General features: G+C 36.3%; 1 protein-coding gene and 1 long non-coding RNA gene across 3 annotated transcripts in view; both read right to left on the bottom strand.

The window, feature by feature from the left end:
- Nucleotides 1-13,956, bottom strand: part of LOC133518424 (transcription factor BCFI-like) — a 54,318-nt gene extending 40,362 nt beyond the window's left edge. Inside the window, exon 1 of one of the 2 annotated variants that reach the window (XM_061852139.1) lies at nt 13,465-13,956. In XM_061852139.1, coding sequence (XP_061708123.1) covers nt 13,465-13,507 — 43 coding nt within the window. In that variant the 5' untranslated portion in view covers nt 13,508-13,956. Of the gene's footprint in view, nt 1-8,834; nt 9,714-13,464 lie in introns of those variants that run through there. The other variant, XM_061852148.1, reaches the window with a different exon arrangement.
- The window catches only part of LOC133518554 (uncharacterized), a 298,712-nt gene that overhangs the window by 263,692 nt on the left and 20,310 nt on the right, over nt 1-14,710 (bottom strand). The window lies entirely within an intron of this gene.

Below are 14,710 nucleotides of genomic sequence, written 5' to 3'. Positions count from 1 at the left end.
AAAAGTTACCAATGTGAATAGCGATGAAACAGACAGACGCACGGCCAGAGTTGCACCATAAGGGTTCCATTTGTACCTTTTTGGTACGGAACCCTAAGAACACCTACAACCGAATTGAGAACCCCTTCCTTTTGAAATCTTGAAGTCGGTTAAAAATAGAACAAATTCGATCTACCCATCTGACCGCTACGACGCCACAGACAGATAACAAGTATACGAATGTATAAATACACTCATTAAACTTAATAACATCCCTCGACACCCCCGATAATAATTCGGTCTAAGGGCAATCGTGTTGATAAACAACAAGGATGAAATAGTGCAGGTTGATGGTTTTGCAGTAAATACCTAAGCATATTAAAAATAGGTAAATTATGTATACAATATTGAACATATTGTATTACTAGAGCATGTCAACTCAACGTCCTTTCCCTTATTAGATCTAAATATCTGGGAGACCGAGCTTTGCTCGGAAAACGTATAAAAACTCAAAAATGCGAGTTTTCCCAGAGATAAGACCTAGCTAGATCGATTTATCGCCCCGTATAGCAAATTTCATCCAAAACTTTAGAGCCGTATAAGATTAACTTTGTTTCGCCGTTCGATTTCCATGACATGTTTGTCTTCTATTTTCGATTATATTTTGAATAAGATTGTAGTAGGTATCGTGTCAAGATAGATTAACTATTTATTATTTATTACACACCTCAATTAAACGATACAGTTGAGAAACAGTTGATTAAAAATAGCGATCTCTTCCAGACAACCTTTGGGTGGCGGAATCAGAGAATTTCAATACAAAAGAGTGTGTGTTGCATAAAACGTTTATGAATTCCACTTCAATACCTAAGTAGTTACTTTTTGATGCGGATTAAATCTTACAATCAGGAAATTATGCTGTACCTATAGTCCTTAGGAAGATATACTTCGCCATACAAACGTAGTTCCCATTTTGCTCTCTGGATATTGATATTATGGATAATGTTTTAACATGTATATTAACCATAAATATGTCCCTATGTTAGCCTTATTCGATTTTTTTATTTGTGTAAAAATTAGGAGCAAAAAACTGGATTTATATAAATTTTTAAATGGTGCTAACTCTAAATTGGGGGCATAGTTGTGGTTAATATATAACAAACTGTGTCAAAATATTTTTAATAATGTTAATATGTATAAGCAATCATAATGAGAAAGCATAATTTTATTGAAATTCATATGTAGGTAAGTAACTAGCTATTTTTGAAAGGATTGTTGTCATTCGTGTTCTAGTCATATAAAAATATGCATAATAGCTTCTTTTTTGAGATTGAATACCCTGTTTAATGACTAACTACTTATATTCAGTAAATATCTAAGACGTGTACAAAACGTAATTAAGCATTGAGGTACTTAGTAAGTCAACACAAACATCGGCGCCACTGCCATTGTATTGTTATTACTTATAACCGACTCTTCATTCGTAGACGTAAACACATTAAGTAATTAACTTTGTTTTATTTCAGTGTAATTAAAAAAGTATAGGTTACGAATATTATTATATACCTAAATACAACACTATTTGACCTGTCGATAATAACTTTTCGTAAATTATTCTAAATGTGGCAACAACCACTCAACAAATTCTCTTTTGGATATTTAAAAAATGGTTTTAATAAAATACTTATATGCATGACATAAGAAGTTTGAAAGTGCCTCTGGGATTATTCTGAGACACAAAATAATTGTTTCTTTTTTCAAACCTCATTATATTCACTAACTGGTATTTTTATTTATTTGTAAACTTTATTATGTCCACAGGACAGGCTATGCCTAGTATGAGGGTCAGCATAGATGTAATACTGTTATTATTTTATATAAAAAAAAAAACATTTGTACTTGATTAAGGTTCATTAAAACTACTTATGCTTCTTACTAGACTTCTACAAATTATTAGTGCCTTAGAAAAAAATAGTTAGGAACATGATTAAAGTGGAGATTTTTATGTTTTGTGGTTTGGGGTTAAAATGTCATTTTAACCCAAATAGGGTATAAACACGAATAGCTTAATTGATTTTTGTAAATACAGATTGCAATACAAGTTATATTTAGAAGCGATTGTTTGTATTTTTAAACGTTGAATATTGACACCGCTCTCAACCGCACCCGGTACTGTATGTATTCATTCATTCATTTTTTTATGCCGTGACGGTGGCTTGCTACCATGATTGTAAGCGAGAACTATAGCCTTTTAACACTACATAATCCAAAGTTTGGTGTGGAGATTCAATACTTTGATAACTTAAGCGATAGGTGTAGTACACTTTCCTTTCGAAAAACAGGCCTATTGTTTTAAATGCTTACTATCTTATTGTTAATAGTAGCATAATACTTGCCGCAGACAATGGTTTATTAAAGTTGCAGACTTACCGGAAACGAACGTAAGTATATAATATGTACTCGCTCCCTAAGTCTGGTTTTCCATGGCACGCATTATCAACCTCCTCGCCCAAATGACTAATGCACTAACGAAAATGCCATACGTCACACGTCATCGGCACTACTGGCCGTGTTGTAATTGTACCTCAAAACAAAAGAGAATAACTAATGGAGTTGGACATTTCAATACTCGAAGCCTAGAAAAAATTTGGTGACCATATCGTAGCAGCTAAGTTTCATGTGCAGAAGAGGGTAGGAAACCTTTCCTTGACCACGTCGGTAACGAGATTTTGGTAACAACGTGCTTTGTAACCAACAAGTAGGTGGCTTTCCACCAAATTGTGTTGCGCCCCAGCTCAGTGTTACATTTGGTGGTGAGGTGAACGTTTGCGCGCGTCTTAATTCATTGCATTACATTGCACGTAATTACCTATAACCTAAAATTTAAATCGAGTCTGGGGTATTCATTTTTATATGCCGCCATTACGATAAACGGTTTTGTTACAACAAACTTATCAGTCTATAATGTAGTTATTGCTTCATATTTACATCGAAATCGATTTGGTTATGCATTCAAATTTGAAACATCTCTGAAAAAAAGCAATGCGAAAAGCAATTTGATTTGACCTCTATTCTAATATCAGTCGATATGCCTATTTGTTCGAAATGAAATGTCAATTACATACAATTTTGACATATCTCGCATGTTAGTTTGTATCGAATACGGAAATGGGCCCCGTCTCTAGTTTGTCTCTGAATTAAAAATAAATACATGCGTGAAATAAGTTTTCATTTACCGCCATTTGACGTACAGTTTATCTTTTAATTAGTTTTAAGTATACAATGAATATGTTTTGTTGTTTCTGACAATATGTTGTCTTGACGACCGGTTTGGCCTAGTGGGTAGTGACCCTGCCTACGAAGCTGATGGTCCCGGGTTCAAATCCTGGTAAGTGCATGTATTTGTGTGATGAGCATGGATATTTGTTCTTGAGTCATGGGTGTTTTCTATGTATTTAAGTATTTATAAATATTTATATATTATATATATCATTGTCTAAGTACCCTCAACACAAGCCTTATTGAGCTTACTGTGGGACTTAGTCAATTTGTGTAATAATTTCTTATAATATTTATTTATTATTTATTTTAAGGTAACTATAGTTTCGTGTAAAATAAGCGATAAGAATATTTCGGTGACGCCACCACATATCCGCGAGTTCCGCCTAGAGAGCAACGATTTGGCAACGGTGCCCCAACGGAGGCTGTAATTTGGGTTAGTGAATATTTCATAGAAAGTTTAAAATATGTGTGTAGATAAAATAGTGTATGTAACTGTCCATAATTAGGCATTAAAACACTCGTGTGATCTTATTAAGAAACTTTCTTAAACCCACACTCGTGTATTTGAATGCTTTTTATTATGTAGCAGTCACATAAACTACTATTAGCTATTGCTAATAAATTATTTTTAAAGATATGTTAATGCCATGAAAATCTTTTTAACTACACCGTGCATGAAAGAGGTACTCACTGCGCATTATGTAAAGCCTGACCAGTAATATATGATCACGCGCCATATTGCGGAATTTCTTCCGAACTAAATTTTTCATACTAAACTGAACTGTCATCCTATAGGTGCATGCGAATAACAGCGCCCTCTTGATAATGATCATCTATTTCTGGTCGGGCTTTATATAATATTTATTGTGTTGCTTATAGCGCCTCGTATAATACATAGCTATAATAACTCAGGCATGGGACGATTTAATTAGTATGTTTTTATTAAAAGTCTATAGGTAGCTATTATACCGGACTACCTACTGAAACAAACTATTTTTTACTTCTTTTAAGCATGGCATAGCGTTGATTAAGTTACTTACTGTAACAAATTTATATTCACGCGACTAATTTTATCACGATATATCATTTTTTTTGTTCATATTATCTCAGACCCTCTTTCTAAAATAATTATTTGTTAGAAAGAATAGCTTACGCAGCTATTTAAAAAAATACACTTTTTCTAAACACATCCCAGATTAATCTACGCTGATAGCCAAAATTGAAAATAGTCATACCTAAAGAAAATGGTCATACCTAAACAACGATCCACTTTCAGAGCATGATATCTTTTACATATTTACCAAACTTTTATTCTTATGTATTTAGATAAATTATCCGTGCAACTATTGTAATGTGATAATCGTACATGTTCCTATTTCATGGAAAAGTCATTGTAGGCGACGCATCTTTTTAGAAGATGTTTACTTTTTAACCGATTTCTTATATTTTCTAATTCCATTGTTTTATTGTTGATTGATGATCTTTTTAAATTCTGTTAGTGTTAATTCTTCTTCTTGTTTCCATCGAATAAAACACTATCAATGAACCAGCATATTTCATCATTAATAGTTTTAATATGTAGGATTCTGATCAATGATAATCATGTACAATGTTCAACAGCGTAGATCATTAAAGAGATAAGTGTGACAATGAGTCCTTGTGCAGGGTGTAAGGGCCACACATTCGGGGTAGTGCAGAGGGGGGAGAGAAGTTGCTCGTTTAAATAAATACAGATATAAATATTTTTAACCGCGAGGCCGGAGGTCGCCGGTCCAGCCGTTATCAGCTCCGGCCCCTCCCCGGAGCTCGCCCCCGATGTCGCCTCACGTTTCTCGCTTTGTGGAAAGTTACTCATTAACATGGCAACAGGGTAGATTTTAAATACATTTTACATCACCGCCACGGGTATTTTGCCGTCTGTCAAATAATTGTAAATGCCTCATTATTGTCAAGTGATGGCTTATTTAACATGTGATTAACATCTCACAAGGTGATAAAAAATTGATAAATAAATTTTCTCAAAAATGGACGGCTAAGTCGACTTTGCCGGTTAAAAACTAGGTAGCGAAGGTTATGGTCAACCAAACATTAAAAAGTTGAAAACATTGCAGTCTCAGAGCAATGTTGCGTACAAATTCGATTATTTTCGAGTTCCAAACTTTTTTAAAAGTTGAAATGACTATATAAAATGAAAGCATAGGTCCAAGCAGATGATTAATACCTACTTATTATTATATGTTGGTATCGCAACTATTTAGCTGCCTCAAGTAGGTTGGCGTATTTTCGGCAGAAATTTACACTTCTGTATAAAAAAATAACAAATCTTTTCCATTGTTTTTACTTTCCTCTGTGAAAATGTATTACCTACGTAAGAACATTGCTTCTGTAAAGTAGTTCTATTATCTTTATTCTTCTTTCACTATATTTGAGAAAAACATTATGATTAGGCTGGATCGCAAAAAAAATTGGTTTTCGCGGAGACATCGTCAACATCTAACCAGCTAAATGTATGAAACAGCCATTTGTTTTCGTGATTCAGGTCAGGTCCTATGTATTATTATATATTCATGTCGCAAAATATTGCAGGTAAATAAAAAACACCCTGTCTGTATACCTCCACCGTCTTTACGATTTTGCATCAGGTGCCCTTCGTGCAAGAAGGCGCGTCGCCCGCGTCGACAACTTGTGCAAGCAATATTATGGCAGGTGTCCGTACGTCTTTGCAATAACCTTTAAGAGAAATGGGGAAAAAAGTATTCACAAATACTTAATGGACTGGCTGAAGGTAAAATAGTAATAACAAATTTCAATCTTAGTAATAGGAGCAGTCTCTAAAAGAGTGAAAGGTACGAGAAAACCCGTTTCGGGTACAAACACGAGCGTTTCAGTTCGCAGGATTATTTTGATAGGTACTTGTTCGAGGATGTGGATCTAACTGAAAAGGAACGAAGGACTCAAATTGTATGTAGCCTGCCAGTTTATCTATTATTATTTTTTATTATATGTATTGTTATTTTTGTTTCTTTACATTCATAAAGGTATATAGTTTAATTAACGAGTCGAGTAAAAAAACTTATTAAGAAAATGTAAAAACAATGAATGAATGAACAGATACATAAAAATACAAAAACTACAAATATAAAATGAAAATTAATCGTAGAAACAGAGAAGTAAACGCGCAGTCTCAACACAAAGCATTTCTCGGCGCACTGCTGGCAGCGCGAGCTAGATTGGCGCCACAAGATAGGTACCTAATAATAAGATAATTCTTTCCCTGAACAAGTAAATAAAATCGGTTTATATCTGTGCGTTCTGTCCTTGCGCTGATACTGCTATTCGAACGGAAGTCAATCGAATCTGTCAGGAGATTCTATTATATCAACATCAGCAACTTTAGGCTGAGACTGACACTGATACGGTTTGCCCAGCACGTTGGTATACTGGGTATCTGTCTCTCAATTTTTTCTTTCTCTATATCCCAGCTAACCAATATAGTTTATGTAGCTTTACCCGAGCTTTCGGCGCAACACGTATTCAAAGTACTTACTCAGCAAAATGTTTTAATGTTTGTTATGCTAGAAAGTCTTGGTTTCTTGTTTTCTTTTATTTATTCAAAAACATTGTTTTTTAAAGAACCATACTCGTACTTCAACACCACATCGAAAAGACATTGGGCCACACCCTTTGACCTTTGGTCTTCATGTCTTAAATATTAATGTCAAGGATTTATCTTTTCTAATTTCGTCTACGATCTTCGTTCACACAAGATCCGGTATTGATAAAGCAATGTAAATAGCTACCTATGTAACGAGTCTTAGTATTCACTACCGATGCAAGTATGTTATAAAATGTACTGAAATGCATAAACGCAAAACAGAACGTGCAGTTGCAGCGCGCGTGTCGCAATTCCAGCGTCCAATCGATAACCGAGATCGACGTCACGTTCTTACACGCCGTCGATGTAGAAACCGCGCCGTACGCAGCCGCTGGCACGTTTTTCGGCAGCACTGCCGGGCGCGTTTGCTCCTCCTGTGCGTGATGCTTTACACTACACATAATACATAGATAAATAGAAATATATCGGCCGCGATCATTTTATAAACTATAAAAATGTTAAACCATACATAGATAAGAATAAACCATTCATTAAATCGTAGGCTTGTATGAAACATTAATTTAATTGAATGTGGATGAGCGAGCGGGGTCGGGTAGAGGAGAGACGCGCAGGCGCGGGCGCGGTCGCGGGTGTTAGGCGGGTGATCTCCGGGGTCAGCGCGAGCGCCGCTTATCGCCGCCGCAGCGTCGGCTCCCGCCCCACGCCAGTCCACGCACTCCAAAGAACAAACTATTTAATAAAACAATTTACTTCTCAACCTAACTATATGTATAAAATAAAATAGAGTATTGGCACCATATCAGCCATATCACACAGCATCGGAATGTTTGCTAGGTAAAATAATTATATGTATTATTCCTGTCAATGTAGGTAAGTATACAGCGTGTATATTTGATACCACCACATAATCAAAGGGCAGTTACTATAAACCAGAATGGACACACTTTCATAGGGTTTATCAAAAATGGACGACTTTTATTTTTCCATAGTAAATAATTCAGCAAGCGACGTCACAACTGTCACAAGTGACCCTGATGTACGAAATACATTGCCGCTTGAAAAATGTTCAATAATTCATTATGGTGGTTAACACTAAATCAAAAAAAAACTTTCAGAATCGTTTTACAGCACTAAAACCTACGTCTAGTTTAAGTTTGTGGTAATATTAAAATATACACCGTATAAACAGATGTTACGTGACACACAGTCGTTGCCAAGAAACTTGCAGAATACGAGTATCAGTACATCCTGCCAGTACTGACATCTTTTTGAGGCGTAATATGGATGAAACTTGGGATCAAAGGGTCTATGTATCGAGACGTTTGACGGAGTTCGTGACGGGCTTAGCTTAAACAAATATACTCTGGCTATGTGAAAAAAAAACACCAGAAATAAATTGATAAGATGTTAAGATAAGTTATTCAATGAGAGGGTGTAGAATTATGAAACCCAAAAGCAATTATAATTCACTAAAGAAATGCAGGATTTAGGTATGTATTACCATATACTCGTATCATGTACACAGTTGGGTCTGTTTGTGGTTCCTAAGAGGATACTTAGTGCTAATTTTGCGGAGTACGTTATCGGGCTACTATGTTAAGCACAACGAAAATAACAACCGAGTATATTGATTAAGTTTTTTTTTTTTAAATAGGCTATTAATTTATTTTGTTATCAGCAGAAACCGGAAGCGGGCGCAGCGCCCGCGCGGAGCCGCGCTCGACCATCTACTTCGAGTTCAATTTATTGCCAGCGTTATTCAACGTTGCTTGTATTTATGATCAGTAAAAAGTAAAAAAATACTTTCGCTTGGAGCTGCTTTGGTTGACATATGGGAACTGGCTACTTACCAGGTCTTTTCCACTGCTAAGTACATATTTTTTAAAAGTTTAGTAATATATATGATATTGATATGGCGCCGTACGAAAGCTGTTAGGTATCCTAAGTATTGACTTACATATTTGACAATTGTATTCCTTGTTTTCTATTCCTCGCTCTCGTGTGTAGTAGGTATAAGTTACCTAATCGCATTAGCCATTTTAAGGTTCTGCTTATGTTGCGTAGTACATATTACTGTAACAAAAACTTGTAAGTGCATTTTCTATGCAGTTTTTGAAGTAAATCGGGAGTGTAGTTAGCGTTTGCGCCTGGTAGTGCGGCAGAAACCGGGTCAGCGGCACTCGCGCGGTCAACATTCGCTAACAATAACAAGGAAGCTTGTGCCCGGCTCGCGGTCGTCTCCGCTGCGCGCGCCCTGCCACCTCGGCCTAACATATCAATCACACAGTGTTGGCCCATAGTCTGGGAGGTATGAATTATATTAGCAGATGTGCTGCTTTTTCAGCAGCACCTGTGGTTACTGCACCCGACGCGACTGTCTGCACACACGAGGCGCGCGATGCGAGCAGGGCGCGCGCGAGCCTACTGCCGTTCACTGAGTTTGAGCGATTTCGCTTTATCTAATCGCCGGATGATAAAATGCTGCCACGCTTGCTTCGTATCGACTCTAGATGAAGCCGTCTGTACCGACTTTAGTATTAACGACTTTTTTAGGTTGTTGAAAGCTGTAGGGCAAATATTCCATCCCACACTATTAGAAAAGCGAGGTAGATGTCGTGAACTCGAACTAGTGCACAGGATATAAAAATAGTATGCGAGTGTAGAGCGATAAGAAGCAGTAGAGTAGAAGTAAGTAAGGGCAGGGAGCGACGACGAGCAAACTTCGACCTTGCGGCTCGAGCGCAGCGCAGAGGTCGCCGCGCGCGGGTGAGGCACTTGCGGCTCTCCGGTCAGCGCACTCCCGCGCAGGCACTAAAGTCGCACGCCCGTTAAAACCTACTCGCAATAAACCTAGACTTAGATGCAAACAATGAATTGTGTTTTCGTGCTCACTGCTCTTTCAGTTCAACCGAAGTGCTTTTAAGAAAGAGCTAAATAATTTGAAATGAAAAAACTGTTTTTAACCAAAGGCAGGCTTAGATACTTATGAAATATGCAGCTAATTATTAAAGTAACTTGTATATATCCAATTTTACAACATATCTCCATAATACATTTCACTTTATTTGTTCAATGTATGCTGTTTGGTAATTAAGCCGCGAAAAGGTAAAAAATAAATTCGGTCGTAGTTAGGTAAGTATACTTTATTTAGGGAACCACTTTCGCGTTTGTAGATTGTAGATAGGTATTTAAGGTATTTTTTAGTAGCCCACTCCAAAAAAACCGTTTTGTACAAATTTGTACTTAGCGAAATGTTAACAAGCAAGCATTTGTTAGAAGATCTACTTAAATAAATTAAATAAATAAAGAAATAAATATCATAGGACATTCTTATCGCCCTTACCAGGGCCACTACCCACTAGGCCAGACAGTCGGCAAACTTTAAATAGGTACTTTATTATTTCCTGTGAGGTTGCCTAATTCTTCAATACTTTCATAATTAATTTTATAAAAAATTAAATAGTAAATTATTCTCTCTCTACTAAATATTTCGGTTGTTGCATTGGAAATTACCGAATTAAATTAGTGGCAAAATTTAAAACGTTGTACATTTATCGTATGTCTTGTAAAGTGTATAAACTTGTTTAGAATAATAAATAAGTGAGTAAGTACTAGCTGTTGCCAATGGACGAGTGATATAAAAGCGACTGCCTGGCTAAACATGTCGTTTAAGCAATGTGCGAAATGTTTGCAAAATCAACACATTCATAAATATATGCTGATCAGCGGCATTGTTTGACATTGACCCCTATTTTCATATAATATATTTTTATACAATTATATTTTATATTAAATTATTATTGTTTTATATAATATTTAAGTCTTAATCCCTGTACCAGTTCTTGTAAACACCATTTACTCGAATTTTACAGTTTCACATTTCTTCAGCCAAAAACCCTAACAAACCCCGATCAAATTCATAACCTATTATTATCAGAATACACCTCCAGATACGTTATTTTGAAAGCATTGTCTTAACTGCGTATTTACGGCATTTCTTGTAAAGGTGGGTTCGAAAAGATATCGAAAACGGATGACGTTTATTATTGATTCTGAGACTGCCGAGACTGGGTATAGTTTTATGTTTATAATTTTATTATTGTTGAAATCTTCATTTATTTAGATTATTAAACTAAACGTCTCTCCTGTAGACAACACTTCCTCCTCAGTAACCTGTAGACATACCTACTAGACAAGCTTTATCACACAGGTCAAATAGAAAAGGACTGTCCCTTTTTGCGGATAAGGGTAAAAAAAATGGTTTTTAAAACCTAGCCCTAAACTTTGGTGTTGTGCTCACGGGATATACGTAAACCTAATTGGTATGTATGACACCCTCACCTCACTCCACTATCTGACTTGAAATAGTATCCGTACTGATGGTTGATTCCCGTTTGTCATCATGTACATTTTGACAGTTCAGCCGTGATGATACGATTATATTATGAAAAAAGGATATTTACGCATATTATATGCATAGTTCTTCTCGCTTAAAGTTAAATCAAGTTAATCTGTTACAGATTTTAAGGATTGTGGATACGTAACAAATAAATCGAGAATACTTTAATGCCGTATTTTTTGGACTGCTTTAAATTTTGAGACGGTTCATGCAGGTAATGGATGCTTCTTAAATGTTAGTAGAGTGCATGTGTGTGCATTAAATACGGACTTAAAATAGTACCACTTAAGGCCCGATTCGAAGATTGAGATACGATAACGATAAGTTCTGGTTTAGATAAGTTATCATTTAGATATCGTTTGTATGTCGTATAGTTGATAGAATCAGCTCGATTCGGGCAACCAATGTCACTTTATGACGTTAGAAATATCGTGGATAGATCTTATTGGGATCACAGCGGAATCGAAATAAACGTCAATTTTGACATATAATCATAATCATAATCATAATCTTTATCGTTTGGCTATCGATGTTTTAAAGATCTTTCCAAGATCTTAAACGTGTCTTTATCATTCTTCAAATCGGGCCGTTAAACAGTACCGAGCGATCTGGATTTAGGGCATTTGATTGAACAAGTTGAGTATGTAGTTCACACAACGAAATTCTACCAGATTATACATCAGAGAAAAAATATAATTGTACCTACCTAAGAAAAACCGGACAAGTGCGAGTCGGACTCGCCCACTAACGGTTCCGTACCAATTAAACATTTATTTTTACAAATTTATACTTTTTAGTTTATCCCCTGTACTTGTAGTAAGACGTAATTACTTGCCAAATTTCATAGTTCTTGGTGAACGGAAAGTACCCTATTAATTGAGTTTTCCTTGAGAGTGTCGAAATATACGTTATTTGCGGCATAAACGGCCGTATATTTTTGTGTTAAGTAATTTAGAAGTTTTATTTTTAGATAGCTTCAAGGGATTGTAGACCTTAGTACAGTAAACAGGCCATCTGTAATCCGGCGATCGGCTGTGTAAACTGCCGGATTATAGAGCGGGCCATCTAAACGCTAACTGCAGATTTGACGACCGCCAACTGTATATGATTTTAATTTCAACTCGGTACCTCCACGTGTTCCAGAGATAAAGTGTCTCGACAGACGGACGGACGATGAAGTATAAGGGTCGAGTCTTTTTCCTTTTCAGGTACGGGATCCAAAAAATTAATGAATAATACCAGAAGACCCATTAGTCGTACCTTACCGTAACCATACAATCCCATAGCTACTCGTAAATATAACCCCATAGTATAATAAGCACTGCTAACCTATAAAACCTTGCCGCTAGTACGTAAGCACCTACTCTTATTTTCTTATCAGAGATTCGTCTTACGTAATGTAATTTGACAAAAAGATAATTATTCTTAATTTTTTTATAATTACTATATATATTGATACTGAGTACATCATGTTACTAAACTGTAAGTCTTGTCTTTAGTCGAATTTACATAAAACCATTGCATTTGTAACATTGCTTGTTGATATGTACTTAAAAGTTGTATGGTAAAATAGAGAGACGCTGGATATTTGCTTACTATAATTTTAGTGGTTATTGAAAACTGTCCGATTTTCATATCCTATTCTAGATACCAAAATAATTGGCACTCGATTGGTCACTTTAAACATTTATTAGAATTTTGTTGCACAAAAGGAAAAACGGACTTAATGCCAAAATGCATTTTCTAAAAGTCAACCTTAAGGCACTACAGAGACAATGTTATTAAAACAAATAGATTGGGTAGTAGATTGGACAATCAAACTGTCACCTTAGTATCTAGGATGTAAAAACAGTGTTCAAGAAAAATATTAGCCTCCTATCTCCTAACGAATTAACTTACCGTAGAACTGTCGTAGCAGAGGCAGGGGTGCTACGAATTCGCTACGCTTCAATGAGACTCGCTGTTCCTCCACAGAGTGTAGCTTCTTCTGTGATGTGTTTTTTTATTGCTGGATAATCTTAATCATCTTTCACAAAATATTACAACATACGCTTTTGACGTTGTCAGTGTTGGTATCAATGTTTAGGGAAACTGGTGGACAATAAAGGGGAAGATTCTTTTTGTATAAATAGAGAACCACTTCAAAATAAAAAGTTCATAAGGTTTATAATTGGCAAATAAAACTTACCGAAGTGATATTCGTGCTTAGTGGTCGTCATTATGGTCTCCATCTGCACGAAAGACGATCGTTATCGTGATGAAGGGAATGAGTAGGTTTGTAAGATCCGAGTGCAGCATCACCGGACGAGACAGGCGGCCGTCTGTTTGTGGCTGACTTTGGAGCACATCGCTGTGCAGAAGAGACGAGTGACGCGGCCGCGGGACGTGGATCGGCGCGTGCGCGCGGCGGTCGTTAGCGCGCGAGTCCTCGCCGGGTGCCGCGCAGTGCCGCCGCGCCAGCGCGCGCGCCCCTCGCGCCGCGCGGCCGCCCGCCGCGCTGACGCAACCGAAGACGTCGTCGACACGCCTGACCCGCGGCCCCCGGTCCTCCGCTTGCTGACAACTGTCGCTCCATGACAACCTGACACCAACCCCGACCAAAATACTCTCCTATCCACCAAAATACAATCAGAGTTGTTTCTCATTCCTTAAAAATATTTTTTATAGGTAAATACTTGTTATATATATATGAAGTATAGCTTGAAAAAATATTAATTAAAATATTATATGGTAAGATGGTGAGTTTTTAAAAATATCAGTATGAAAACTCAGCGCCAATAAAATGTGTCAGTACCAATGCAAAATGGAAGCAACTCGACAATTCATAAAATATGTGTTATTGATATTGTCACCTAGTTCTTCGTGAATTAAGATCCGAACTTCGATTACATTTGAAACTTAAATACTTATATGTAGGTAAACTTATATTATTAGACCCTTACAGATATAATATCCTAGGGAAATTATATCGTAGTAAGCAGGTATCTTGCGTTATATTTCATGTTGTTTTTGTATAAGAGCCATTTGGAGACCTACATATATTTGAATTATGTAGAATAAAATTGTAACAATAATTCTATGGTCAAAAGATTATGTTAAAAATTCGTTTGACATGACAGTAGCTCCAAATTTTAATTTATGTTGTGGTTTTAGTAAATCCTCCTGTTTACTGTCAATTACATGAAACATGATTATTTATTCATAAATATTTCATGTAATTGATCATTTTCCAGTTTAAGAAAGTTAGGTTTTTGAAACTTATGCTCGAAATATGATTTAATTTATTCTAATCGGATTTTTTAAAGATTTTTTTTGTAAATTAAGCGAACAAATGCCAGCTTAGTTTTCAATACCCATAAGGGGGAACCCAAATAGGGGAATCCATACGGGTCGGATGGTCAGAAGGCAGTCGCTCTCGTAATATACTTAGTGTC

Source organism: Cydia pomonella, chromosome 1 (genome assembly GCF_033807575.1).
Source record: "Cydia pomonella isolate Wapato2018A chromosome 1, ilCydPomo1, whole genome shotgun sequence".
NCBI lineage: Eukaryota > Metazoa > Arthropoda > Insecta > Lepidoptera > Tortricidae > Cydia > Cydia pomonella.
This window is presented reverse-complemented; position numbering and strand designations above follow the sequence as displayed.